General features: G+C 43.0%; 1 protein-coding gene across 3 annotated transcripts in view; it reads left to right on the top strand.

Annotated features, from left to right (window-relative positions):
* LOC126281591 (proteoglycan 4-like) overlaps positions 1 to 26,024 on the top strand; it is a 281,963-nt gene that overhangs the window by 99,800 nt on the left and 156,139 nt on the right. For all 3 annotated transcript variants that reach the window (XM_049980676.1, XM_049980677.1, XM_049980678.1), the window contains 2 exons: positions 15,896 to 16,048; positions 20,230 to 20,349. In XM_049980676.1, the coding sequence (XP_049836633.1) occupies positions 15,896 to 16,048; positions 20,230 to 20,349 (273 nt within the window). The remainder of the gene's footprint in view (positions 1 to 15,895; positions 16,049 to 20,229; positions 20,350 to 26,024) is intronic.

The raw sequence follows: 26,024 nt of genomic DNA on the forward strand, positions 1-26,024 counted from the left end.
GCCACTTCCCAGCAAATTAGGGACACTGTTGCTCCTGGGGTATCGGCGAGGACCATTCGCAACCGTCTCCATGAAGCTGGGCTACGGTCCCGCACACCGTTAGGCCGTCTTCCGCTCACGCCCCAACATCGTGCAGCCCGCCTCCAGTGGTGTCGCGACAGGCGTGAATGGAGGGACGAATGGAGACGTGTCGTCTTCAGCGATGAGAGTCCCTTCTGCCTTGGTGCCAATGATGGTCGTATGCGTGTTTGGCGCCGTGCAGGTGAGCGCCACAATCAGGACTGCATACGACCGAGGCACACAGGGCCAACACCCGGCATCATGGTGTGGGGAGCGATCTCCTACACTGGCCGTACACCTCTGGTGATCGCCGAGGGGACACTGAATAGTGCACGGTACATCCAAACCGTCATCGAACCCATCGTTCTACAATTCCTAGACCGGTAAGGGAACTTGCTCTTCCAACAGGACAATGCACGTCCGCATGTATCCCGTGCCACCCAACGTGCTCTAGAAGGTGTAAGTCGACTACCCTGACCAGCAAGATCTCCGGATCTGTCCCCCATTGAGCATGTTTGGGACTGGATGAGGCGTCGTCTCACGCGGTCTGCACGTCCTGCACGAACGCTGGTCCAACTGAGGCGCCAGGAGGAAATGGCATGGCAAGCCGTTCCACAGGACTACATCCAGCATCTCTACGATTGTCTCCATGGGAGAATAGCAGCCTGCATTGCTGCGAAAGGTGGATATACACTGTACTAGTGCCGACATTGTGCATGCTCTGTTGCCTGTGTCTATGTGCCTGTGGTTCTGTCAGTGTGATCATGTGATGTATCTGACCCCAGGAATGTGTCAATAAAGTTTCCCATTCCTTGGACAATGAATTCACGGTGTTCTTATTTCAATTTCCAGGAGTGTAGTTCACTTCATTATACAAATATCAAATCAGTGATAACATTAAATTATGAATTCACCGTGACTGTGACACAGCGATTTAAACAGTCATTGCATTATGGTATGAAGATATCCGGCAACTACATTTCTGTCCCTATTGATTTAACCAGCCGTAGAGTGTGATAAAATCGCTCCACCTATCGTGGGTAGTATTTTGCGCACTTCTGAGCCAACTCGTATGATTTTACACTAATCTGTGCTTGGGAAGTTAACTTACAATCTGTCTCCCATTAGGCAATATCGAGTAAGCTCCCACCAGTCCCGTTCATAGAGGTGGTGTGTCCTGGGGAAAGCAACGTATTTTGAAGAAGGTTCTGTCATTGACAATACATGAGAGTGGATAATCGGTATCCTTCTTCATTCCAAGTAATTGGCAACCTTGAACACTTTTCCGTGCGTATACCGGGTGATTCCGTGAATACGTTACAAAATTTCATGGTCTATGGTGGTGGATAAATGCATCAGTTTGAGAGAAGGGATTCCCGTGCAGCAACGACCGACTCGATAATTACAGGCGATAATTGTTGTGATACCTCTGGCAATGGAGTCCAACACGTTTTCGTACAGTTTTAGCTAGTAATCGAAACAGTGTAGTCCAAGACGTATTCTTTCTGTCTTAGCTAGTAATCGAAACAGCCTAGGTCCGGATTAAAACCCAGCCACAGCTTCAGTTTTGAATAAATTTCAGCAGGAATGTCTCCATTCTCTGTCAAAGGCCTTGTTAAAGATGGTGGATGGACGGACAGAGATTCAGGACAAACTCTTTCCACTGGGCATGACATTGCTCCTAAAAGCCGAAACAGTCAGCAAAGATCACCATGACGATGCAGAAACCAACAGTAACAACTGTTTTAGAACCACATAATGGGTATCTGCACGACACGTGGCATTTAACGGAAAAACTATCATGATGATCTCTCCATTCGTGAAAGATTCCTGATTAGACCCAATTTGGATATCCAGGTGGGAACTGACAAAAGAGAGTAAAAGGCAAAGTGTGAGTCTTGACATAGTGGGGGTGAGTAAAGTGGAATGGAAAGACCTTAAGAATGTCTGGTGAATCGACTGTAGGATAATGTCAACAACAGTAGAAAATAATAAAACGTGAGGGTAAGACAAGGGGGAGTAACTGTGAGTTGTTCAGTAATAGATTCGACAGCAAACCAGAACCACAGTTCAGGTGAAATTTCTACCAGTTAAATCTGTACATGAATAGAATTTGGAAGTTAGTGAGAATATTGAAGGCATATTGCAGTACGTAAAGAGACGTGTAAGTATAATAATCGTTGTCGATTCGAATGTGGTTTTTAGAGACTGGAGTAGATGAAAAGGATACGAAAAAATATGAGCTGGACAGTAGTAATAACAGAGGAGCAAATTTTGCACTAAATTTCAAATTCTGATAGCGAATAATCAGTTCAAGAATCAGAAGGGGTAGTATACTTCGATAATACAGGGGAAGATTACAGCTGGAATACACCAGAGCGAAATCAGATTGTGTATTGTAAGGCGAACCCATGCACAGACGTAGACTCAGAACAGTCTTAAATAATGATGAGCAGTAGAGTGAAGCTTAAGAGCAATGTCCAAAAGAATCTGTTTTGCAGCCTGTCCGATACTGAAGTTTTGAGGAGTAATGAGACGCGTTCGAAGTTCGCTAAAGACGTGGATATTGTGATGAGGAATAGCACAGTAGGCTGTTCAATTGAAGAGGAGTTGGCATCTTTGAAATGGACAGTCAGAAATGTTGGACAGTCATAGGTACAAGGGAAGTAACTGTAAAGAAACCTTGGGCAACGGAAGAAAAATTCCAGGTGACCGAAAAGAGAAGGAAGTACAAAAATGTTCAGGGAGATACAGGTATAAAGCAATGCAAACACCTTAAGAGTGTCTGAAGGAACGAAGTATTATAATCAGAAAAGAAATGACCATCGGGTGGATTGTCTCAGTATATAGAAAATCAAACCAACGTTCTGTGACTTTAAAGACAAAGGTGATAATATTCTGAATGCAATGGCTTTCCCACCGTTAAATGTAGAGGAGCGAGCAGATCGGTGGAAAGACTCCACTGAAGCTCTCTTCGAGGGGAGGGATTGTCTGATGATGTGATAGAGGAAGTAATTGTCGTCTATGTAGAGGACGAAAGCGATCCAGTATTAAAGTTAGAATTTAACCGTCGTAAGATACTGATTATATCTTGACTCACAAGGGTTCTTGCTCGTTAACAACGTTTAAAATATAATGTTTTAATCATTACTATTTACCCCTTATTGGAGTATATTATAGAGAAATAAATTACATTAAGGCAGGTGTAAAGAAATGCCGTCAACGTTGTTTTGAACAATCGAATGTCTGTTTCCGTGGAAAGAAGGGATGGGAGAACCCAACCCCTGTGTTTTTGCTCTAACCACATCACTTTAAACTGTCATTCAGTTCTTCTCAGAGTTCTTATACTTTATGTTTTTTCTCAACATAATAGCCTCTTTGCAAGATTATGAAATCTCAGACACAGTACTGAGAATATCTGATGTTGATGAAGTAGTTCTGGAGAATTAACATCGTGTTTCGGATTGTAACACTATATCTTCACCAAAAGACGCAGGTGCTACACCAAATCAGCAAATATTAAACAGTGCAATCATTCTGATTTCGGACCATAAATCAGCTGAGATGTGGACAAAATACCCACCTGAAATGCAAACGGCATGCAGAATGCACAAGGGAGCTGTGATAAGGCCTCAGAATTTTTTATGTGAAACTCTTGCAGCTTTTTATACATAACCAATGTTATTAAAATGTATATCTTCATTTCCCGTGTCTGGATATCTGCACTCCCCTGATGCTAGAGGATACGGAATTGTAGCGTGTAACATGGTGGTGTGTAACGTAACTGCGTGAGTGCGTGAGAAACACCATGCTGCAATCGAGTTTCGAATTCGCAGAGTTCATCCTTACATCGAACGCTATCTCCTTCAGCATGACAATGTCAGAACACACACAAGCGCTGTGAATTTTGCAACAAGCTAGCGCCTTAGGTTCTCTGTCACTGATTATCCTCCTCAGAGCACGTTTGGCCTATTGTCAGTGGTTTAAGAACCTCTTCGAGTACTTATTTTCAGTTTGTTGAATCAATACGAGCAAAGGTATGGTTATGCTCCGACAATAATATTAAAACACTGTGAACTGACGGTGTCAGAAAACTCGTTTCTCGTTGGGAAAAGCTAATTTATCGCCAGAGTGACTATGTTGAAAAACAAATATGGCTTTCTGATCTCTCAGGTGTGGCAAACACGACAATCTGGGGTAAAAAATAAGGCCCTGAAATTGCACTGAGTCTCTAAAATGTAGCATGAAGTCCCTCACATGCATTACAGGTAAAGTAAAAATACGATTAAAATGAACACACACACACTTACCCGCAGAAAATTTAAAACTTTTCTTTGTAGTCCACTCATCTAATTACCGAAGCGTAAGTCGCAACTGGCAGGTCGCTGTTGCAACACCGAGGAGGAACAGCAAACAGAAAAACCGTTTACATGTAAGGAAGACTGTACAGAACTCCATATCATAAACTTGATACGGTTGATGACTACAGCTTAGAGGGTAACACTTAAAAAATGCCCTGAGGGACACATTTCTCAATTGATCTGACAGTGAGGCACCAACTCTGGTCCTAGAACACCAGTGAGACAGGAAAGATCGCATGAGAATGGGGAGGTGGCCACGAAGCTGTCACTGACGCAGTTGTGCGAGAATACAGTGCCTCCACTGATATAAAAGAATATACTGATACGATACAGTGATGCTTGCTTAGGAAAGACTGCCGAATACCAGCCTCTAGCAGAGCCAGGTTGTCGACTGTGGAGCGAAATCTCCGGAATCCACACTGAGAGCGGCTAAGGAGATGTCTGGTCTTGAACAACCAGACCAGATGACGATTGACCATTTGTTCCAGGATCTTTCTTACATACCTCGTTAAGGCGATATTCCAATAGCTACTGGGACACGCGCGGGCCTTTCCTGGTTTGAGGAGAGGTATCAAAATTGTCCCTTTACATGAATTGGGGAAGGTACCCATCTGCCATATAAGATTAAAATATTCAAGGGTGATATCTTTCGATGTTGCTGGCAAATTTCTAAGCTTGCCGTACCGGATATGATCTTGACTGGATGTAGTATCACGAGTATTGGACATGGCTGACTCCAGCTACCACATGGAGAAAGGGTAGTTGTAAGTTTCGGAATGGTTGGCTCTAAAATAAAACCTTCTCCTCTCTGCTGTAGCATAGTAGCTACAACACACCGGATCCTAGGTGTCATTTGCAGTAGTAAGTGCAAATTTTCCACCAGCGTCTAAGAGAAGTCTTTGGGCTCTGTTTGGAGACATCCCCATGTCGGAATTGCTGGTTTTTGTGAACGACTGTGTTTACCACAAATACTATTCATTTCTTCCCATTATTTCGTAGGACAAGTGGAACGTTTGATGGAGTCCAGAAACGCTTATCATGAACCTTTCTTGTTCTCCTTAACCATACGTCGGGCTTTTGTTCTCGCCACTCGAAAGGCTATAAGATTACCTGCCGAAGGGTGGCTTTGAAATCATTGAAGAGCCACATGACTGTCCCGAATGGCTAAACGGCCATCTTCCGTGCACCAAGGCACAGGTTGCGTCCTAAGATGACCTGAGGACTGCGGAACTGATTGTTCACCGGCATGATGAACCACTCGTGTGATGCGGTCCACCCATTACTGGACGATGGCGCAGGGTTCAAACACAGCCAGCTGTCGGAAGAGCCTCCAATTAGCCATGCTGAACCATCATGTCAGTGGCTTCTCTGCAGGTGGGACTCCATCCAGTAGGGGGATGCGGTGTGGAAAGTGTCGACGAAATAAAGGTCGTCAGTGACCTACCACAGACCAGAAAGAGAGATTAATGGCTGATAATGACCCATTAACTGAACAGAAATAAGTGGGAGTAAAAATGGTTCAAATGGCTCTGAGCACTATGCGACTTAAATTCTGAGGTCAACAGTCGCCTAGAACTTAGAACTAATGAAACCTAACTACCATAAGGTCATCACACACATCTATGCCCGAGGCAGGATTCGAACCTGCGACCGTAGCGGTCGCTCGGTTCCAGACTGTAGCGTCTAGAACCGCACGGCCACTCCGGCCGGCTAGTGGGAGTAACTGTGCTGAGAATGCACATCACGTGAGACATCACGAGGCTCTCCAAAACACGACCTCGAGGGCACGTAGAAGTCGAGCCATACAAGACATGATTGGCACTGAAGTCGCCCACGAGGAGAAATGGTTGGGTGAGCTGTTTCACAATAGCTGTAAGATCTTCAGAGGCTACAGTATCACTAGTTACATACAACGAGCAAACTGTAAACCTCTAATGGAAATGAATTACAACCGTAACTACCTTCTACATCTACATCTACATCTACATGACTACTCTGCAATTCACATTTAAGTGCTTGGCAGAGGGTTCATCGAACCACAATCGTACTATATCTCTACTATTCCAATCCAGAACAGCGAGCGAGAAAAACGAACACCTAAACCTTTCTGTTAGAGCTCTGATTTCTCTTATTTTATTTTGATGATCATTCCTACCTATGTAGGTTGGGCTCAACAAAATATTTTCGCATTCGGAAGAGAAAGTTGGTGACTGAAATTTCGTAAAAAGGTCTCGCCGCGACGAAAAACGTCTATGCTGTAATGACTTCCATCCCAACTAATGTATCATATCTGCCACACTCTCTCCCCTATAACGTGATAATACAAAACGAGCTGCCCTTTTTTGCACCCTTTCGATGTCCTCCGTCAATCCCACCTGGTAAGGATTCCACACCGCGCAGCAATATTCTAACAGAGGACGAACGAGTGTAGTGTAAGCTGTCTCTTTAGTGGACTTGTTGCATCTTCTAAGTGTCCTGCCAATGAAACGCAACCTTTGGCTCGTCTTCCCGACAATATTATCTATGTGGTCCTTCCAACTGAAGTTGTTCGTAATTTTAACACCCAGGTACTTAGTTGAATTGACAGCCTTGAGAATTGTACTATTTATCGAGTAATCGAATTCCAAAGGATTTCTTTTGGAACTCATGTGGATCATCACACACTTTTCATTATTTAGCCTCAACTGCCACCTGACACACCATACAGCAATCTTTTCTAAATCGCTTTGCAACTGATACTGGTCTTCGGATGACCTTAATAGACGGTAAATTACAGCATCATCTGCGAACTATCTAAGAGAACTGCTCAGATTGTCACCCAGGTCATTTATATAGATCAGGGATAGCAGAGGTCCCAGGACGCTTCCATGGGGAACACCTGATATCACTTCAGTTTTACTCGGTGATTTGCCGTCTATTACTACGAACTGCAACCTGCCTGACAGGAAATCACGAATCCAGTCGCACAACTGAGACAATACCCCATAGGTCCGCAGCTTGATTAGAAGTCGCTTGTGAGGAACGGTGTCAAAAGCTTTCCGGAAATCTAGAAATACGGAATCAACTTGAGATCCCCTGTCGATAGCGGCCATTACTTCGTGCGAATAAAGAGCTAGCTGCGTTGCACAAGAGCGATGTTTTCTGAAGCCATGCTGATTACGTGTCAATAGATCGTTCCCTTCGAGGTGATTCATAATGTTTGAATACAGTATATGCTACAAAACCCTACTGCAAACCGACGTCAATGATATAGGTCTGTAGTTAAATGGATTACTCCTACTACCCTTCTTGAACACTGGTGCGACCTGCGCAATTTTCCAATCTGTAGGTACAGATCTATTGGTGAGCGAGCGGTTGTATATGAGTGCTAAGTAGGGAGCTATTGTATCAGCGTAATCTGAAAGGAACCTAATCGGTATACAATCTGGACCTGACGACTTGCCCGTATCAAACGATTTGAGTTGCTTCGCAGCCCCTAAGGTATCTACTTCTAAGAAACTCATGCTAGCAGATGTTCGTGTTTCAAATTCTGGAATATTCCATTCGTCTTCCCTGGTGAATGAATTTCGGAAAACTGCGTTCAATAACTCCGTTTTAGCGGAACAGTCGTCGATAACAGTACCATCGGCACTGCGTAGCGAAGGTATTGACTGCGTCTTGCCGCTTGTGTACTTTACATAAGACCAGAATTTCTTCGGATTTTCTACCAAATTTCGAGACAATGTTTCGTTGTGGAGCCTATTAAAGGCATCTCGCATCGAAGTACGTTCCAAATTTTGCGCGTCTGTAAATTTTAGCCCATCTTCGGGATTTCGCGTTCTTCTGAACTTCGCATGCTTTTTCCGTTGCCTCTGCAACAGCGTTCGGACCTGATTGGTGTACCATGGGGGATTCCTTCTCTTACCAATTTATGAGGTATGAATATCTCAATTGCTGTTGCTACTATACTTTGAATTTGAGCCACATCTCGTCTACATTCGCATAGTCAGTTCGGAAGGAATGGAAATTGTCTTTTAGGAAGGCTTCTAGTGACACTTTATCCGCTTTTTTAAATAAAATTATTTTGCGATTGTTTCTGATGGATTTGGAAGAAATGGTATTGAGCCTAGCTACAACGACCTTGTGATCACTAATCCCTGTGTCAGTCATGATGCTCTCTATCAGCTCTGGATTGTTTGTGGCTAAGAGGTCAAGTGTGTTTTCGCAACCATTTACAATTTGCGTGGATTCGTGGACTAACTGCTCGAAATAAGTTTCGGAGAAAGCATTTAGGACAATCTCGGAAGACGTTTTCTGCCTACCACCGGTTTTGAACAAGTATTTTTGCCAACAAACCGAGGGTAGGTTGAAGTCCCTACCAACTATAACCGTATGAGTGGTGTATTTATTTGTTACGAGACTCAAACTTTCTCTGTACTGTTCCGCAGCTGTATCATCGGAGTCTGGGGGTCGCTAGAAGGAGCCAATTATTAACTTAATTCGGCTGTTAAGTATAACCTCCACCCATACCAATTCGCACGGAATATCTACTTCGATATCACTACAAGATAAACCACTACTGACAGACACAAACACTCCACCACCAATTCTGCCTAATCTATCTTTCCTGAACGCCGTCTGAGACTTCGTAAAAATTTCTGCTGAACTTATTTCACTCTTTAGCCAGCTTTCTGTACCTATAACGATATCAGCTTCTGTGCTTTCTATTAGCGCTTGAAGCTCAGGGACTTTTCCAGCGCAACTACAACAATTTACAACTATAATTCCGACTGTTCCTTGATCCAAGCACGTCCTGTAATTGCCAAGCACCCTTTGACATTGAAGCCCATCCCGCACTTTCCCGAGGCCTTCTAACCTAAAAAACCGCCCAGTCAACGCCACACAACCTCCGCTACCCGTATAGCCGCCAGCTGAGTGTAGTGAACTCCTGACCTATTCAGCGGTACACGAAACCCCACCACCCTATGGCGCAAGTCAAGGAGCTTGCAGCCAATACGGTCGCAAAACCGTCTGAGCCTCTGATTCAGACCCTCCACTCGGCTCTGCACCAAAGGTCCGCAGTCGGTTCTGTCAACGATGCTGCAGATGGTGAGCTCTGCCTTCATCTCGTAAGCGAGACCGGCAGCCTTCACCAAATCAGATAGCCGCTGGAATCCAGAGAGAATTTCCTCAGATCCAAAGCGACACACGTCATTAGTGCCGACATGTGCCACCACCTGCAGCTGGCTGCACCCTGTGCTCTTCATGGCATCCGTAAGGACCCTTTCCACATCAGGAATGACTCCTCCCGGAATGCACACGGAGTGCACACTGGATTTCTTCCCCTCCTTAGCCGCCGTATCCCTAAGAAGCCCTATTACGCGCCTAACATTGGAACTCCCAACTACCAGTAAGCCCACCCTCTGCGATTGCCCGGACCTTGAAGGCTGAGAATGATCCTCTGAAACAGGGCAGGCAGCTGCATCTGGCTCAGCCAGAGACAGTGCCTGAAACCGGTTTGTCAGACGCACCGGGGAGGCTTTCTGGGCAGCTTCCGGGGACGCCTTTCGCTGCCTGCCACGCCTTGGAACGACCTCCCAATCAACCACAGGCGAGGGCTCAGCTCCACTGCGGGCAGCAACCGGGGCAACCACAGCGGCAGACCGATCTGGGGACAGACGGGATGAGGTTGACATCCCCGTGATACCCGAGTCCGGCTCCCCACAGTGGTGCCCATTGGCAACAGCCTCAAGCTGCGCGACCGAAGTCAGCGCCGATTGCAGCTGTGAGCGAAGGGATGCCAAGTCAGCCCTCATCCGAACACAGCAATCGCAGTCCCTGTCCATTCTAATCGATGTTGAACAACAGTTACTGAAACACGAGTCCGTGCCTGGATAACGTAAGCGAAACACGCAAAGAATGTATCAACTAACCTGTACAAATGCCTAACGACTGCGCTACAATCTGCTGAATTTACGATTACAGTAACTAAAACTCGAAATTGCACCTCCTATACGAAACTCACACGCAATTTAAATAAGAATCTACCAAGTAAACACTAAAGCGCGATGCTACAACTGTCAAATACTGTAATACGCCCGAAATATATGAATTAAACAATGCAAGTACCCAAAAACACGCAAAGAAATTAATGAAACTATCTAACAAATAAGTAAGCTAGGGTTATACGACTTGCTGCAGCAGCTGCTTATCCAACGGTGGCAAGGAGCACAATGGCTGTGACCAACCGACACTGGCTGTTCAAAACAAAAACAGAAGACAGACGACTACGCGAATTTACACTATTCAGGTACTGAGGCGCGATGCTACAACCCTCAAATACTATAATACGCCCGAAATATATTAATTAAACAATGCAAGCACCCAAAAACACGCAAAGATATTAATTAAACTATCTAACAAATAAGTAAGCTAGGGTTATACGACTTGCTGCTGCATCTGCTTGTCCAACGGCGGCAGGGAGCACAATCAGATCAGTAGCCAGGGAGAGAACATAGGATGAACATGGTGACCCTTCCCTTGGCTCCAGTAGTTCATCCTTGATGTACAGCATATAACACTGTATCACAGGGACGTCTTTATCTTTAGAATGAGTTTCTTCAAAACACAAGAACAAGGGGCGCACCTGTGCAAGGAGTTTCAGTTCCTCCACATGAGTCCTGAACCCTTTGATATTCCACTGCAGTATGAAAGCCATTTTAACGGTGAGGATTTACCTTGTCTTTCCCCTTCTTGATCTATCACGGGGATAAAGGAGGATCACCTGAGGGACTCGCTGGTACACCTGGGTAAACTTCAAGGTCCATAACAGCGATGGGATGATCTCTGTCAGATACATCAGACGACAGCAAGGTCGCATGGTCTGTTGGCTTAGGAGCGAACCGCTCTGATCATTTGGCCTTCGACCCCAGCTTATGGTTTTGGGACGTTGAAAGGCTGATGGTAGAGAAACACCATGTGGAACCTCATCCAATGTCTGCTGTGAGGGTTTTCTGTCAATGATGGGGCAATGTTCGGCAACATCCAATACTGTAGCGATTGGGACCAGCAGTACAGGCTGGTAACTACATTTACAGTTAGATGTGCCCTACTTAAGGGTCCCAATCTTGGTGATAACACTGACCTGGACAGGTTGCAGCAACATGGAGGCGAAAGACGTGACGAAAATTCGTGTCTGAGTGGTCTTAAATTCCTCCTTTGCATCAGAGTACAGGTGACTTTAAGTCCCTGAATCTTCTTTTCTTCAGAGCAGACAGGAAAATCCGTACTCCAAACTAGATAGACCTGGGAGCAGATAACACAATTGGGTGGTGCAGTGCACTGGAGAACATGTTTGTATGCTATGCTGCCACATCAGCCACATGTAACCCAACGGTTACAATCTGTATTGGTGTGACAGAAGCATTGGCACTTGAAGCAGTGTATTGAGTGGGGATACACGGTCTGACCTAAGGGCAGAGAAATCCTGCTGCAGTATAGTCTGGCAATCTGAGATGATTGAATGTCAGAATAAATGATGCTGACGTATATAGCTTCCATCACCAGTGCAACTGCCCACTCCTCTTGCACTTCTCTCCTATAGATATCCATAATGCCCTGGGAAGTAACAACACCTTTAACACTATTTAACCCAGTGTGAAGCTCATTAGAGATGGGATATTTTCCAAGTACCTTGGCATTCATTTGGTTCTGTACTTGGGTAAGCGTTATACAACTGAACTGAGTCAGGTTCCGCAGGGGTCGCCCGCTAAGTAATGTTCCACCGTTACAGCCATGTCCGGATGGTAAGGCCAAGATCCCTATTCCCGGAGACACACAACGTTCTACTACCACCACGCCCTGCGGTGGTCGCTGACTCATGCTCAGGGATTATGGTGAAAGGGAAATGGTAGCGCATACCAGTCCCCAGCTGAAGAATCCCGGGATAGCCAAGCCCGTACATAGCAAACAAATGCTAAAGCCCTGCAGGCCCGAACTTCCATTAGGATTCGCACGTCTCACGAGAATGCGTTATAAAAAAAATCTGTAAAAGAGGCAAGTAGTCTGCGAGGAATTTAATTCATAAATTTCAAAACGTAAGTAAAAAGAGTTACCGAAACCCACCACTTTATGAACAAGTACAACGCAACACGTTTAATGTTGCTCTATTGACTTCGCTGTGTCACTACAAGGGCACCCATCAGTAGGAGAAAATTTCTCAGTATATTAGGTTTTATTTCGTAATAATACGTTCTACTGAACCAAATACTTCATTAATTCAGAATGAGTTTTTCACTCTGCAGCGGAGTGTGCGCTGATGTTAAACTTCTTGGCAGATTAAAACTGTGTGCCGGACCGAGACTCGAACTCGTGAACTTAGTCCTTTCGCGGGCAAGTTCTCTACCAACTGAGCTACTCAAGCACGACCCACGCCCCATCCTCACAGCTTTACTTCTGCCAGTATCTCGTCTCCTACCTTCCAAACTTTACAGAAGCTCTTCTGCGAACCTTGCAGAACTAGCACTCCTGAAAGAAAAGATATTGCTGAAACATGGCTTAGCCACAGCCTGGGGGATGTTTCCAGAATGAGATTTTCACTCTGCAGCGGAGTGTGCGCTGATATGAAACTTCCTGGCAGATTAAAACTGAGTGCCGGACCGAGAGTCGAACTCGGGACCCTTGCCTTTCGCGGGCAAGTGCTCTACTAACTGAGCAACCCAAGCACGACCCACGCCCCGTTCTTATAGCTTTACTTCTGCCAGTACCTCGTCTCCTACCTTCCAGAAGAGCTTCTGTAAAGCTTGACGAGGTACTGGCACAAGTAAAGCTGTAAGGACGGGTCGTGGGTCGTGCTTGGGCACTCAGTAGAGCACTTGCCCGCTAAAGGCAAAGTTCTTGAGTTCTAGTCTCGGTCCGGCACACAGTTTTAATCTGCCAGGAAGTTTCATACTTAATTAATGTCCTTATGTTTGTGTAACAAGTAATACTGCATCTTGGACAAAGAGAAAAGAGCTACGGCCAATGGTAAAAACCACGGACACTGAGAGTGGAGAAGTGAGTCTTTCACTTGTTCTCATATACAACACTCTTTTTTAATTTTGATAATGCGCTGTAATATAGATATATTTTTTTGAGACATTTCTGGCTTGGAAGCCATGTGCAGCTGTTAGGGAGACGAACACCTGAAAGCACTTACCAGGGATAGAATGCTGGTCCCAAGAATTTCTCGCAACGATGTGCAGAGAATGCTTCTGTCCGAAGAGGCGAAAAACTTCGGACCAAGGTCTTCCTGTTAGGCGTTTCTGGCCACGTCAGGGGCGGGTTTGCCGGAGAGAAGTGTGGCCCCTTGACAAGGCATTTTGCCAGTGTCGTTAATTCCAATTTGTGTGAAGAGTTAACAAACACAAAAATTCACGTGTTTCCATGTTCACCGCGGATATGACGCTATCTATGAAGCTATCAGGCGGCATCGTCCCTCTACCTCCAGAGTTTTTTACAAAGCCTCAGGCCTTCAGAATAGTTTTAGGATGGACCGCAACATTTATGGTGAAATTTAAATGAGCTGTTTTGGGAAACAAAAGCATTTCTCACAGTTTACACGAGGTCTGTGGGAGGACATGTGTAGCGTACAGCGCATCAAGGTAACGATCTCTGCAATAAATATGTTCATCACTTGAAACCTATGAGAAAACTAAAAACACACTGAAATGGCTGCGGGAAAACAATTCGGGAGCGCAACATCTTCTCCTCCCTGTACTGAAATTTGTCAGAGACTGGCTGCCTCTCCAGCATGGAAAACAATATCATTAACTTTGCTTCGGATTGACTGGAAGGTAGAGCAAATGAGCTAGAGAGGAGCCATGGTAACTGTGGAGTCTTGTGATTGGCATAAAACCATTGTGGGGGAAACTGCTTGGTTGCACTTTTTAAATTTACTGAGGTTTGATGGAAAAGGACAAATGAAGAAATGGTGTTTCTGATTCAGACTCCAGTCTGGAGAGCAAATGCTGGTCTTGACTGTTGTTGTGAATGGCTTGTAGTTAGGACACAGGTGCTGTGCGTGACTTCACATTGTCACTCAACTTCACTGGGGAGCATGTGGTGACGTCTTATGAGCACCATTTAGACCTCAGTCACCTTGGACAACTCGCTGTGCCGAGGATGATCTTATTCCCATCAGGTCTACCACCTTGATGTTTGATCCCTTTGTATGCACTGCTATATCAGTGAGTCAAATTGGCCAATGGTATGACTAGCGAATAGGTGTGTCACATGCTGGAAGGTTTCAGGACGCCATCAGATAGTAATTCCCAACAACGTTGCATATTTCGTGCCAGTGGTGACGGACTGCAGCGCCTCACATCGGTACTCTGCAGACGCTTGCGTCACAACCGTAACATGAGACCGCTAAGCATCGAGGAGGAGGTATGATATTGCTGCTCCAGCTTGTTAAGGCAAAAAGAACCACAGTCTCGACACTTGTTCTCAGCTGCACTAACACAGAATAACTTCTGGATAGAATAAACTCCTCAAAGTCTACTAAGTGTTAGATAATTTTAAATTGCGTTATACATGTTTTGAGCGAGAGTAAATAGGTTAAACAGGTGAACGATACTCTTTCCCAACCAAACTCCACCCAGTGGAATGCTAATGATTTGTGGTTTCTATTTGTGTTGACATTCGTGAACGATTTATTCATCATCTTCCATTACTTGTGATTTATGATCAATAAACTCTTGCCATTTTTATACAAGAAAAGTTCTGCGTCGATATTTTAATCAGCCATCAGTAATTTACTTAGCAACCATTTCATAACATTATTTCAGTATTCTAATTTTACTTAAGATTCTCACAAAAGTGATAACCTACAGTGCAGGCTAGGAACAGCAACTACCGTCAGAGGGCATGATTAAGTTTGCGGATGCATAGCCAGATAGACAAATTTTCGTGTTGTAAGTTAAAGGATTGCTGTGAGGGTGTAAACTTACAACCACCTGTAGTCTTTCAAATCAAGCCGCTAAACCAGTGTAGTCTTGCAACACATCACTGTTGATCGACTGTGTATTCCTGTTCAAGGTAGTGCAACGAATGTCGAACGGGGTGGAAGTAGTCAGTCGAGATAAATAAGTAACTGATTAACACTAGCACGATTAACTTATTCGTAAACCTGTTACTCCTGAAATATTCATTTCTTAACATTAAATTCTCGTATCCTCAACCATCTGAATACTGTTTAGAGTGTCACAAATCCCGAAATTGAAGAAGAGACAATACGTCAAAGCAAAGCCGGATTGTGGGCAATCACTGGCACCTTCCCATTTGTTTTTGGAAGCCATAGGTGAACCTTCCTCGGCAGAAAAAAAATTTCGCCTGATGGTTTTAGGTAACATGGTTTCTACAAGCATCTAGTATCTTGTAACGTCTTTTATTCATTATTGCTCAATTCCAATATTATTCATTTTATTTGGTAGAATAACTACTCTCTTAATCGTCAGTTCCAGAAACTACAAGCACGTCGGAGTTCGAAACATACACACCAATAGTGACAACGCAGCCTTCTGATGGATCAACAATGGTGGTTCAAGGAGGTGTTTATGACTCGCCAGAAGCAACAACGGCTTCTGCACTACAGACGACTCCGGCTTCAGGTATGAACTGTTTACATTTCTACCATTTTCACTATTGCTGCATAAATTCGATTTACGTACTTGCATCATTCATAGGATCAAGACCGTCAAGCTCCAGCGATCGTTAGATACCCACGCTTTGCTGTACTTGTGGTAGTGTAAACTGTCTTAATTACGTCCTGGTGGCCCCTGTAGTAAAGAAACGTGGGAGCTGTAATACATTCCTAAATTACATGCTTAAATCTGGTTACTTCTACTGAAGTAGGCCTTCGTGCTATAGCTGACGCCAATCAACAAACGCCTACCAGTAAGGGATTATTAGCATTTCCCTAAGGCTCAAGCCGTGGTTCATGCCAAACTACAATTCCAGGAAAGATGCAACATCTTCAAGGACTTTGTTCAGTGACACCAGATTATAACATGTGCATACTTGTAGCGTTAGTGATTTATTTGTAACGGTCATCAGTAATCAGTTGGTGCTGACGACAGCATCCTGGGCCCCCTGTACTTTAGCTATGAATTTGGTAACAGTGCTGGATATAAGGGCGGACAGTGTTTGGAACACTCATTCAGGAACACAAGCATGCGCCGCAGGTAAGTACCTACGCCTGTTGAACAAAGGCACTTGTATGGCATCGCATTGTGTATCTGTAGGAACTGGACGGACGAATCGACGGATGCTGCCCATGTTGGGCATAGTGTATCAATGGTGCGTCTCTGCTTTCAGCACTGGTCTGTTAAATCTTGTTGAACTTTTAGACCAGATCATGGAAGTCCACACAGTACAGACACTCTTCAGTTAAAACGCACATATCGAGCAGCAGTGGCCGGCCGAAATTCATCCAGGGGAGACTCCTGGGCCCATATTCTACCTTATGCGTCACCAAGGACCGCTGGGAAGTGTTTGGTTGCAGCAGGACCAGTACGACGTGTGCCTCTTGCTTCTGACACTATGACACAGAGAAGCACGGCTTCTCTGGAGTCTTGAAACAGTCGACTGGAAGACGTCTTCAGTGATCAGAGTAGGTTCTTAATTCTACCCTGGTCTGCTACCATAGTCAGGCAAAACTTTTACAATGGGAGTTTCGCCATTTGATTTTGCCCACGGCCCTGTCGTAGTGGTAACACCGGTTCCTGTCATGACGCGGGAGTAAGTGCTATCCAGCTTGGATACCATCTGGACGGATGATCGTGAAGCTCTGTCAAGCGCTGTTGGCAAGCGGGATACGCTCAGCCCTTCTGAGGCCAATTGAGGAGCTACTTCATTGAATGGAGCGACTTGGGCTGGGACAGTGGTATGTTGACCACGTGCCCCGCCGTATCCACATCCACTGACGCCTTCGTCTGATGGTGGCACGGCTGTCGGTCGGTAATGTTCACCCTTCTGAGACCTGTTCTGACGGAGAGAGTTAACAACCATGATTTTGGCCTTTGACCATTTTCAGGTACCACAAATTCTTCAAAGTCTTAATCGAAATATGTGAAATTTGCTTATATAATGCAGGAACAAAAACACTTTCACCAAGTATCTGGCAGTAACAAGCAAATATTTGTGATACACATATATTTACATGGTAACTTCTTTCACTGAAATTTCATTATGCCCAACATCGTGGTATTTCAAAACGGCCAAAGGCGGATCTTGATTGTTCACTAAAATAAACGACTGTACAGTTAAATGGTGGAACTTTCGTTTCAAATTGTTGCTTGTGCCTGCATGAGAGTGATGGAGGTTAAATGGCGGAACTTTCGTTTCAGATTGTTGTTTCTGTCTGTATGAGAGTTATGGACGAACGCCTATAAGGCACAGACCTGGTGAGCGGTCTGTTATGAAATGCATTCGCCAACAACACACAGGACATATCCCAGGCTTCGTGATTTAGGGGAATACCAGTTACAACACTTTCAGTGTTTATGGAGGGTAAAGTACCCAGTACCTCTAACACTATATATGTGCGACTGCTCTTTCTTCGAGAGTGAGGTGATACGCTTCTTCAGCAGGATTATGCACGTCCACATAACTGCTGTTGCGACGCCACGTGCTCTTCCTGCCAATTGAACAGGTTCGGGACCTAATGAAGCAGGAACTTATTCGTTCTCCTGAGCTTCAAAAATTGGTGAAATGCAACAAAATGTGTAAGAAGCCTGAGGCGGTCAACCGTAAGATGACATTTGGCACCCTCATGACCGTTCGCGTGCGGGAATACCCGCCTGTGTATCAGGCACAGGGGAAAGCACTGTGCATTCATGGGACGGTTTGAGAATCCTTTACTGTGACATGTCTGCTTCATTTAGTCTGACTTCGTTATCACATGTTTCTACAATAGTGTATTACAGCGCCATCGCTTGTCAATAAAATGACCTTGTTCTTGAAGATGCTGCATTTTCTTATGGTAAAAGGACAGTTCGTGCTGCACATTTTTGCGTAAGCTCTATGCCAACTCTTAACCCTGTTTTGTTTGAGATCCATACAATTCAGTAATATTCTAGACTGCGTCACCGGAGAGTTTCAAAGTGATGCCCTTTTTAAGCTTGTTGTGTATTTCCATTAACATATCAATAGCCAGCCCCTTTGACGGAGCGGTTCTACGCGCTTCAGTCCGGAACCGCAAGCCTGCTACGGTCGCAGGTTCGAATCCTGCCTCGGGCATGGATGTGTGTGGTTTCCATAGGTTAGTTAGGTTTAAGTAGTTCTAAGTCTATGGGACTGATGACCGCAGATGTTGAGTTCCATAGTGCTTAGAGCCTTCAATATTTTTCTTCTGGAATTTAAATTTAAAAACCTCTCTCACACCGGTCTGATTTAGCTTCAGTGATCAGGATAGTAAAAAACATGCGTATGTTAAGGGAATTTTCATTCACATAGCAGGCTTATCACTTCACACAGTTCCATACTGTTCTATCCTGATTAAACTGAGCTTAACTTAAATTCCATAAGTCAGTGAAGCAATTTCGAAGTCTCGGTGCGACGAAAATTGCCAGTAGATCTCCTGGAAACATTTGTAAAAATTATTCACTTTCGGTGAGCACATGGGGAAGACCGGAGATCTGCTGGTAAGACCGTGTTAGCCTATTTATTTGAAGTAACTGGATATCTTGCGCATACAAAACGGCAGGTTTGTACAGTGTAAATCAGACGTTCCCCACTGATCCCGTGCAACACAGCGTAGTAAGCAGACAATGTCAATAATAATCAGTTAAATAATACGCGAACACACTTAGTTTAGTTCAGGTATTAAATTCCTTCTCATACAGAATCTCATCAAGATGGCGACTAGCTCAACAATACATACATATACATCCTCCTTCTTTCACGACTAATCGGCAAGAATTCCTTCATTCTTTTCATAAGAGAAAACATAGATAGCAGAGAAACTATTCCACGGAGTAAATGGACGCTCCAAGGAATAATTTATAAAATTTCTGAAAATATCGCGGAGAGACCACTGCAACAGACATTACAAGCCATTTGAACCATATCAATGAAGCGGAGTATAGCACTTGCTACACCAACCCAGTCACTAGACTAACGTGATCATTACATTCCTTGGGTCCACACACTTGTAATCGAAGGTATTTGTATGAGTTGATATCGCGCTCATTGCTAGCAAAACGATTTTGGGATTCGCGAGTTATAATTTTACCCTTCAGAACATAAAACGCAAGTTGCCAATCTGCACTCCTTTCAATTCTTTACAAGTTCTTATTGGATGTTTCTAGAAACTACTTCAGCACACGTAATTGTAAATCTCAAAATAGGCCGATGTTGCTGTTAGTAATATTTGCTACATCATTAATAACAAGCTTGAACAGGTGGTGCAAGGCTCTTCTCCAAGGCATGCATCAGTCAGTGTCCATTATTCTGCATCAAAAATAAAGTTCAGCGCCATCCCTATCAAGAAATCCTTAGTATAATCACCTGTTTATCGAATTTCATTTGTGCGGTATAGAATGCATCTGTGTTTCAGAAAATATGTAGCACATGACACGTTAAAAGAAACTGGTACAGGCAGTAGTCAGTTCCTGGAACCTCCTGATTATGGAAGCCGTAACTGAGGACAGTTTTCCTCGATAAAAATTAATTTATGAAAGATATCCTTCGAGTGGCTTGATTTCTAAAAAGTTACTTGTAGTTACCTTGCAGCTCCAACACAGTTCATTATCTTTTGTTTGCTTATTGCTCTCTTTATCCTCTATTCCAGAACCGATAACGCCAACGCCAACATTACTTACCACAGTTTCATCTATGCATGTGTCAGAACTGAAACCTTCTGCACCTGAACTAACGACAGCTGCAGTAGCACCGACAACTTCGGCACCAGGTACCCATTTTCTTTTCTTTTGCCACTTTTACTGATGCAGTAACAGTTCCGAATTACGTGCCTTGCATATCTCAACAGATGATATACAGTCAGTTCTAACAAACTTTAAAAGGACTAATATAGTCAGAAAAATAACAAGACCTCAGTTGTTGTCTTGTGTAACATAACAGTTAAACATTTACTCAAATAGTTAACATTATTATGCCAATATCACATCAGTGATAGCATTAAATTATGAATCTACTGTGACTGTGACACAGCATTTTAAATAGTCAATTGCAAAAACGTATGAAGGTATCCTGCAACTACATTTCTGTCCCTAATGGTTTAATCAGGGTAGAAATTGATTAAATCGCTGCACCTATTTGTGGGTTGTATTTTGTGCGGTTCCAAGCTAACTCATGCGATTTTACAGTAATCTGTGCTTGAGAAGATAACCCGTTAGTTAACATCGTGTTCGCTCTCAGTAGTCCCATTGACAGAGATTTGTGTCCTGGGGAATATAGCGTATCCTGAAGAAGGTACTGTCATTGATTATACATGAGGGTGGATAATCGGTAGCCATCTTCATTCCAAGAAATTGGCATTGTCGAACAGTTTTCGGTGCGTATAGTGGGTGATGCCGTGAAGATGTTACAATCTTCCGTGGGTGATAGAAAAGGGTAAATGTATCAGTTTAAAAAATATATCGGCTCAACCACTTGTTTGTAGTGTAAAACACTAAGATTGACGCGTTTCGAAAGTCAAGCTTCCATCATCAGAATAATAAAAAGTAAAAGAACGTGTTAAAATTGCCTAAATTGGGACATGCACCAGGCACAATAAAATTGACAATAAAATTAAAACATCCTGGCTACTTCCCTTGTTGCAGCCGTGTCTTCCAAGGTGCATCTCCACGTACTCGTCAAAAAATAAAAAACTCTAAAATGGTGTCGGCTATAGTGTTCAACATCTAACCACATGGTTCTCTCCTCTATCGTCGTAAACCGCCCGTGCGTCTTCGTTGATACCACACACCACGCAGCCAAACACGACACTGAAACGCGATTGAGCTCACGCGCAAGTAAACAAGGAAGTCACAGAGATGCCTATACAAACAGATAACTTATGCATGTCCCAAGGACCTCATGAAATGATGGTGGTATCCTGCCAATTGCTAAAAATATAGTTACTAAAAGAAACCAGTGAAATGTTTGAAAATGATATTTGTATCACCAGTTAGCTGTTCATTCATTGTGTTCTGATAATCCATGTATCTTAACTTCCAACTGTTCTAGTAGATCCAGGTTTTTGCCTTTGTCCTGTCTATGTAAAATAACGAGATCCTGATCTATTCCCAAAATGGGGTGTCCCGTTTCCCAAATATGGGTGGCTACAACTGACGTTTCGAAATTATTAAGCCGGAAAGCATCGCTATGTTCTTTCTAACGTACTTTAAAGGACCTACCAGTTTGGCTTACATAGCTTGCCTTGCACGCGTTGCACTGAAATTTATAGACCCCAGCTCTCTCATATTTATCGCTTTCCTGCCGTAAATTATTTCTTAGTTTAAACCGCAGCGTATTTTTGGTCTGAAAAGCGGTATCCAACTTTAAAAGGTTTGAAAATGTTAGCCACTTTTTGCGAAATATCACCGAAGTATGGCATTGTGACTCTCGTAATACTATTTGCCATTTTCTTCCTTGCATTCGCGCGCTGTTTCTGTTGTATTATTTTTATTGACAACGTTTTGGTGATATCCGTTAGTTCTGGCTAGTTGTTTCACAATGTTCAGCTCAGTCATTCTGTCTTCTTCATTGAAGGGGACTCTAAGGGCACTGTCTATCAAAGATCTAAAAGCAGAAAGTTTCTGGGTATTAGGGTGGCAGGAATTATTTTGTGTCAACACATCAGTTGTGGTTGGTTTCCTAAATATTTTATAAACATGCCTAATATTTTGTTTCCTAATACCTAGGTCGAGAAATTGCAGTTCACCATATTTTTTCTTCTTCCACAGTGAATTTAATTTTACCGTGTAACTCGTTAAACTTATTTACTATTTCTGCAACTTCTTTTTCTTGTCCATCGAAAAGAAGCAGCGTCTCATCTACATAGCGTTTGTAATATACAACTTTATCCACGGGATGTTGAGGGTTAACGAGGAGACTTTTTTTCCAAATGATTTATAAAGATGTCTGCTATGGTTCCAGATATACAGCTTTTTGCATATAAAATTTATTGTTAAAAGAAAAATAATTATATTTCAGAACGAATTCTAACAGTTCGATGAATTCGACTATTTCTTGCTGAGACAGTGTTTTGTACTTAAGCAAATTTTCTTTGATGACCTAAGCGACCTCATTTACCGGCACATTCGCGTAAAGGTTTTTAATGTCTAGAGATACTAGGCGGGCCGTGTCAGCGATAGGCTTATCCTTAATGTCATTATCAAAGCTGAATTATTACTGATTGAAAACTTATCCTCGAATACGAAAGATTCGTTTCAAATTTTATCGCGCATTATAGTAATTTTGCATAAATGACTGTTTCTAGAATTCACAATTACTCTAGCAGGACAGTTTTCCTTATGTACCTTAAAATGGGATGTAGGTCGTGGAGCTTTCGGATTCATGACGGAGCAGCGTATTTTTTCCTTTTCTGTGAAGGGGCAGAAATTCCTCTTCAATAACTTTTTTTAATTCGGCTTGTACCTTTTTTGTTAAATCTTTGGCGATTTCTGTAATATTGTTTTCGAAAAGAACTGAAATGTTTTATTAATGTACTGCTCTTCACTAACAATAGCAATAAAATTTGATTTGTCCACTTTGGTAGCGATTGCGTTATTTGAATCAAGCTTTCCGTTAATAGATGTTACAGTTTTGTAATCTTTACTATGACTGTAAGCTTTATTCGAAATTTTATTTTGTTCACTTTTAATTGCTTTTTCTATTTTATGCCCCACATGCCTTTATTAATTTGTATTTACTTTAATAACATCTGTTGCGATTTTTGTTGCCACAACCAAATCTTTTATTACTTTTTTATTTAAAGCCGGTTGTGCATTAAATTTTAGCACCTTTCTACGTAAATTTAGCTCGTCATCGTTGAAAACGATACCAGTTTCGTTAACAACCCTGGGGTAAAACTGGAACCTATCTATTTGTTTCGTTCTCTCTATTCTACCAATACTGTACTGTTATCGTAATCTCTCTAATTAAATATCTTGCCTGCTTTAATTTTTACGAATTCTTTCTGTAGCCCCTTGTCTATTTTGGCTATAACATTCTCCCATGTCGCACTGGATACTGCATTCGCCGCTTCTAAGTGGGCCCTAAGTAGCTGTTCTTGAATTACATCTTTTTTCTTATGGAGGAATTTTATTTCCGCTGCCAGCCAAACTTTCTATGCTTTATCGATCACTATATTACGTACATTGGTCTTGGAAATACATAATTTGACTTTGATGTAATTGGGGATACATTTATAAGTCACGCACGCTTTGTTAAAATTTAAATTAGCTGTTGTTTTACCCACTTTCGCTTTAGGTTCTTGTACTTATAAATACACCTCAATGCTTCGCCTGGCAACTGGAAATTACGATACATAGCGTGGATAATCAGAACACACTGAATGATCAGCTAATTGGTGATACAAGTAACTTTTTCAATCATTTCACTGGTTTCTTTTAGTAACTATATTTTTAGTAATTGGCAGGATACCACCATCATTTCATGAGGTCCTTGGGACATGCATAAGTTATCCCGTTTGTATAGACATCTCTGTGACTTCCTTGTTTAGTTGCGCGTGAGCTCACTTGCGTTTCAGTGTCGTGTTTGGCTACGTGGTGTGTGGTATCAACGAAGACGCACGGGCGGTTTACGACGATAAAGGAGAGACCCTTGTGGTTAGATGTTGAACACCATAGCCGACACCATTTAGAGTTTTTTATTTTTTGACGAGCACGTGGAGATGCACCTTGGAAGACACGGCTGCAACAAGGGAAGTAGCCATGATGTTTTAATTTTATTGTCAATTTTATTGTGCCTGGTGCACGTCCCAATTTAGCGAATTTTAACACGTTCTTTTACTTTTTATTATTCTGATGATGGAAGCTTGACTTCCGAAACTCGTTATTCTTAGTGTTTTACGCTATAAACGAATGGTTGAGCCGATATATTTTTTAACTTTGACATTCACAACCACGACATCTCATCCAGTATGGATAAAATCAATGGCGATAATTGTTCTGAAACCTCTCACAGTGGAGTCCTAGACGTATTGGTACTGTTTTAGCTAAGATTGTGGTGTAGACAATTTTCAGAGATGACAGTACGGACCAAGAGAAGAGAAAATGTCCAGTGAACTTGGGTTTTAAAGTGCTTGCTTTATTACCAATGACTACTTATTCATCTTCGCTACTGTGAAACACATCTCGTGTATTGACCAAGTGTTCATCACCCTTGAGGGTTACATTTTAGAGTTCATGGTTCGTAGATAATTGTTTTTTTTGTTTTGTCTATAATATGTTCTCACAAAACACAGAGAGCAAATTCAGAACTCACGTTTACCACACATTTTATTTTATTTTGCATCTATAAAAATGGCTCTGAGCACTATAGGACTTAACTGCTGTGGTCATCAGTCCCCTACACCTTGTTGTTGTTGTTGTCTTCAGTCCTGAGACTGGTTTGATGCAGCTCTCCATGCTACTCTATCCTGTGCTAGCTTCTTCATCTCCCAGTACCTACTGCAACCTACATCCTTCTGAATCCTGCTTAGTGTACTCATCTCTCGGTCTCCCTCTACGATTTTTACCCTCCACACTGCCCTCCAATGCTAAATTTGTGATCCCTTGATGCCTCAAAACATGTCCTACCAACCGATCCCTTCTTCTAGTCAAGCTGTGCCACAAACTTCTCTTCTCCCCAATCCTATTCAATACCTCCTCATTAGTTGCGTGATCTATCCACTTTATCTTCAGTATTCTTCTGTAGCACCACATTTCGAAAGCTTCTATTCTCTTCTTGTCCAAACTAGTTATCGTCCATGTTTCACTTCCATACATGGCTACACTCCAAACAAATATTTTCAGAAATGACTTCCTGACACTTAAATCTATATTCGATGTTAACAAATTTCTCTTCTTCAGAAACGCTTTCCTTGCCATTGCCAGTCTACATTTTATATCCTCTCTACTTCGACCATCATCAGTTATTTTACTTCCTAAATAGCAAAACTCCTTTACTACTTTAAGTGTCTCATTTCCACCTTAGAACTACTTAAACCTAACTAAACTAAGGACAGCACACAACACCCAGTTACCACGAGGCAGTGAAAATCCCTTACCCTGCCGGGAATCGAACCCGGGAACCCGGTCGCTGGAAGCGAGAACGCTACCACACGACCACGTGCTGCCGGGCTTTTGGATCTATACTAACATGTTTATAAGCTATCGATCCTAAAATTGTAGCAACAACAGTACCAGTACTCGTTTTCCACAGTCACATGTAGCAATGATTATCGCTTGTAGGTTTTGTGTTGTTTCTTTACTGACCAGACTCCTTTACCTCAAATAGGTAGTTTCACCCTTCTCTATCACCCCTGGGAGTTGGTAAAATCACAGAATCACTCAGTACTGTATTGTACTTTGTAACTTACAGATGACGCAATGAGTCACACCAATTTCTATTACGTCA

This window comes from Schistocerca gregaria, chromosome 7, assembly GCF_023897955.1.
Source record: "Schistocerca gregaria isolate iqSchGreg1 chromosome 7, iqSchGreg1.2, whole genome shotgun sequence".
Taxonomy (NCBI): Eukaryota; Metazoa; Arthropoda; class Insecta; order Orthoptera; family Acrididae; genus Schistocerca; species Schistocerca gregaria.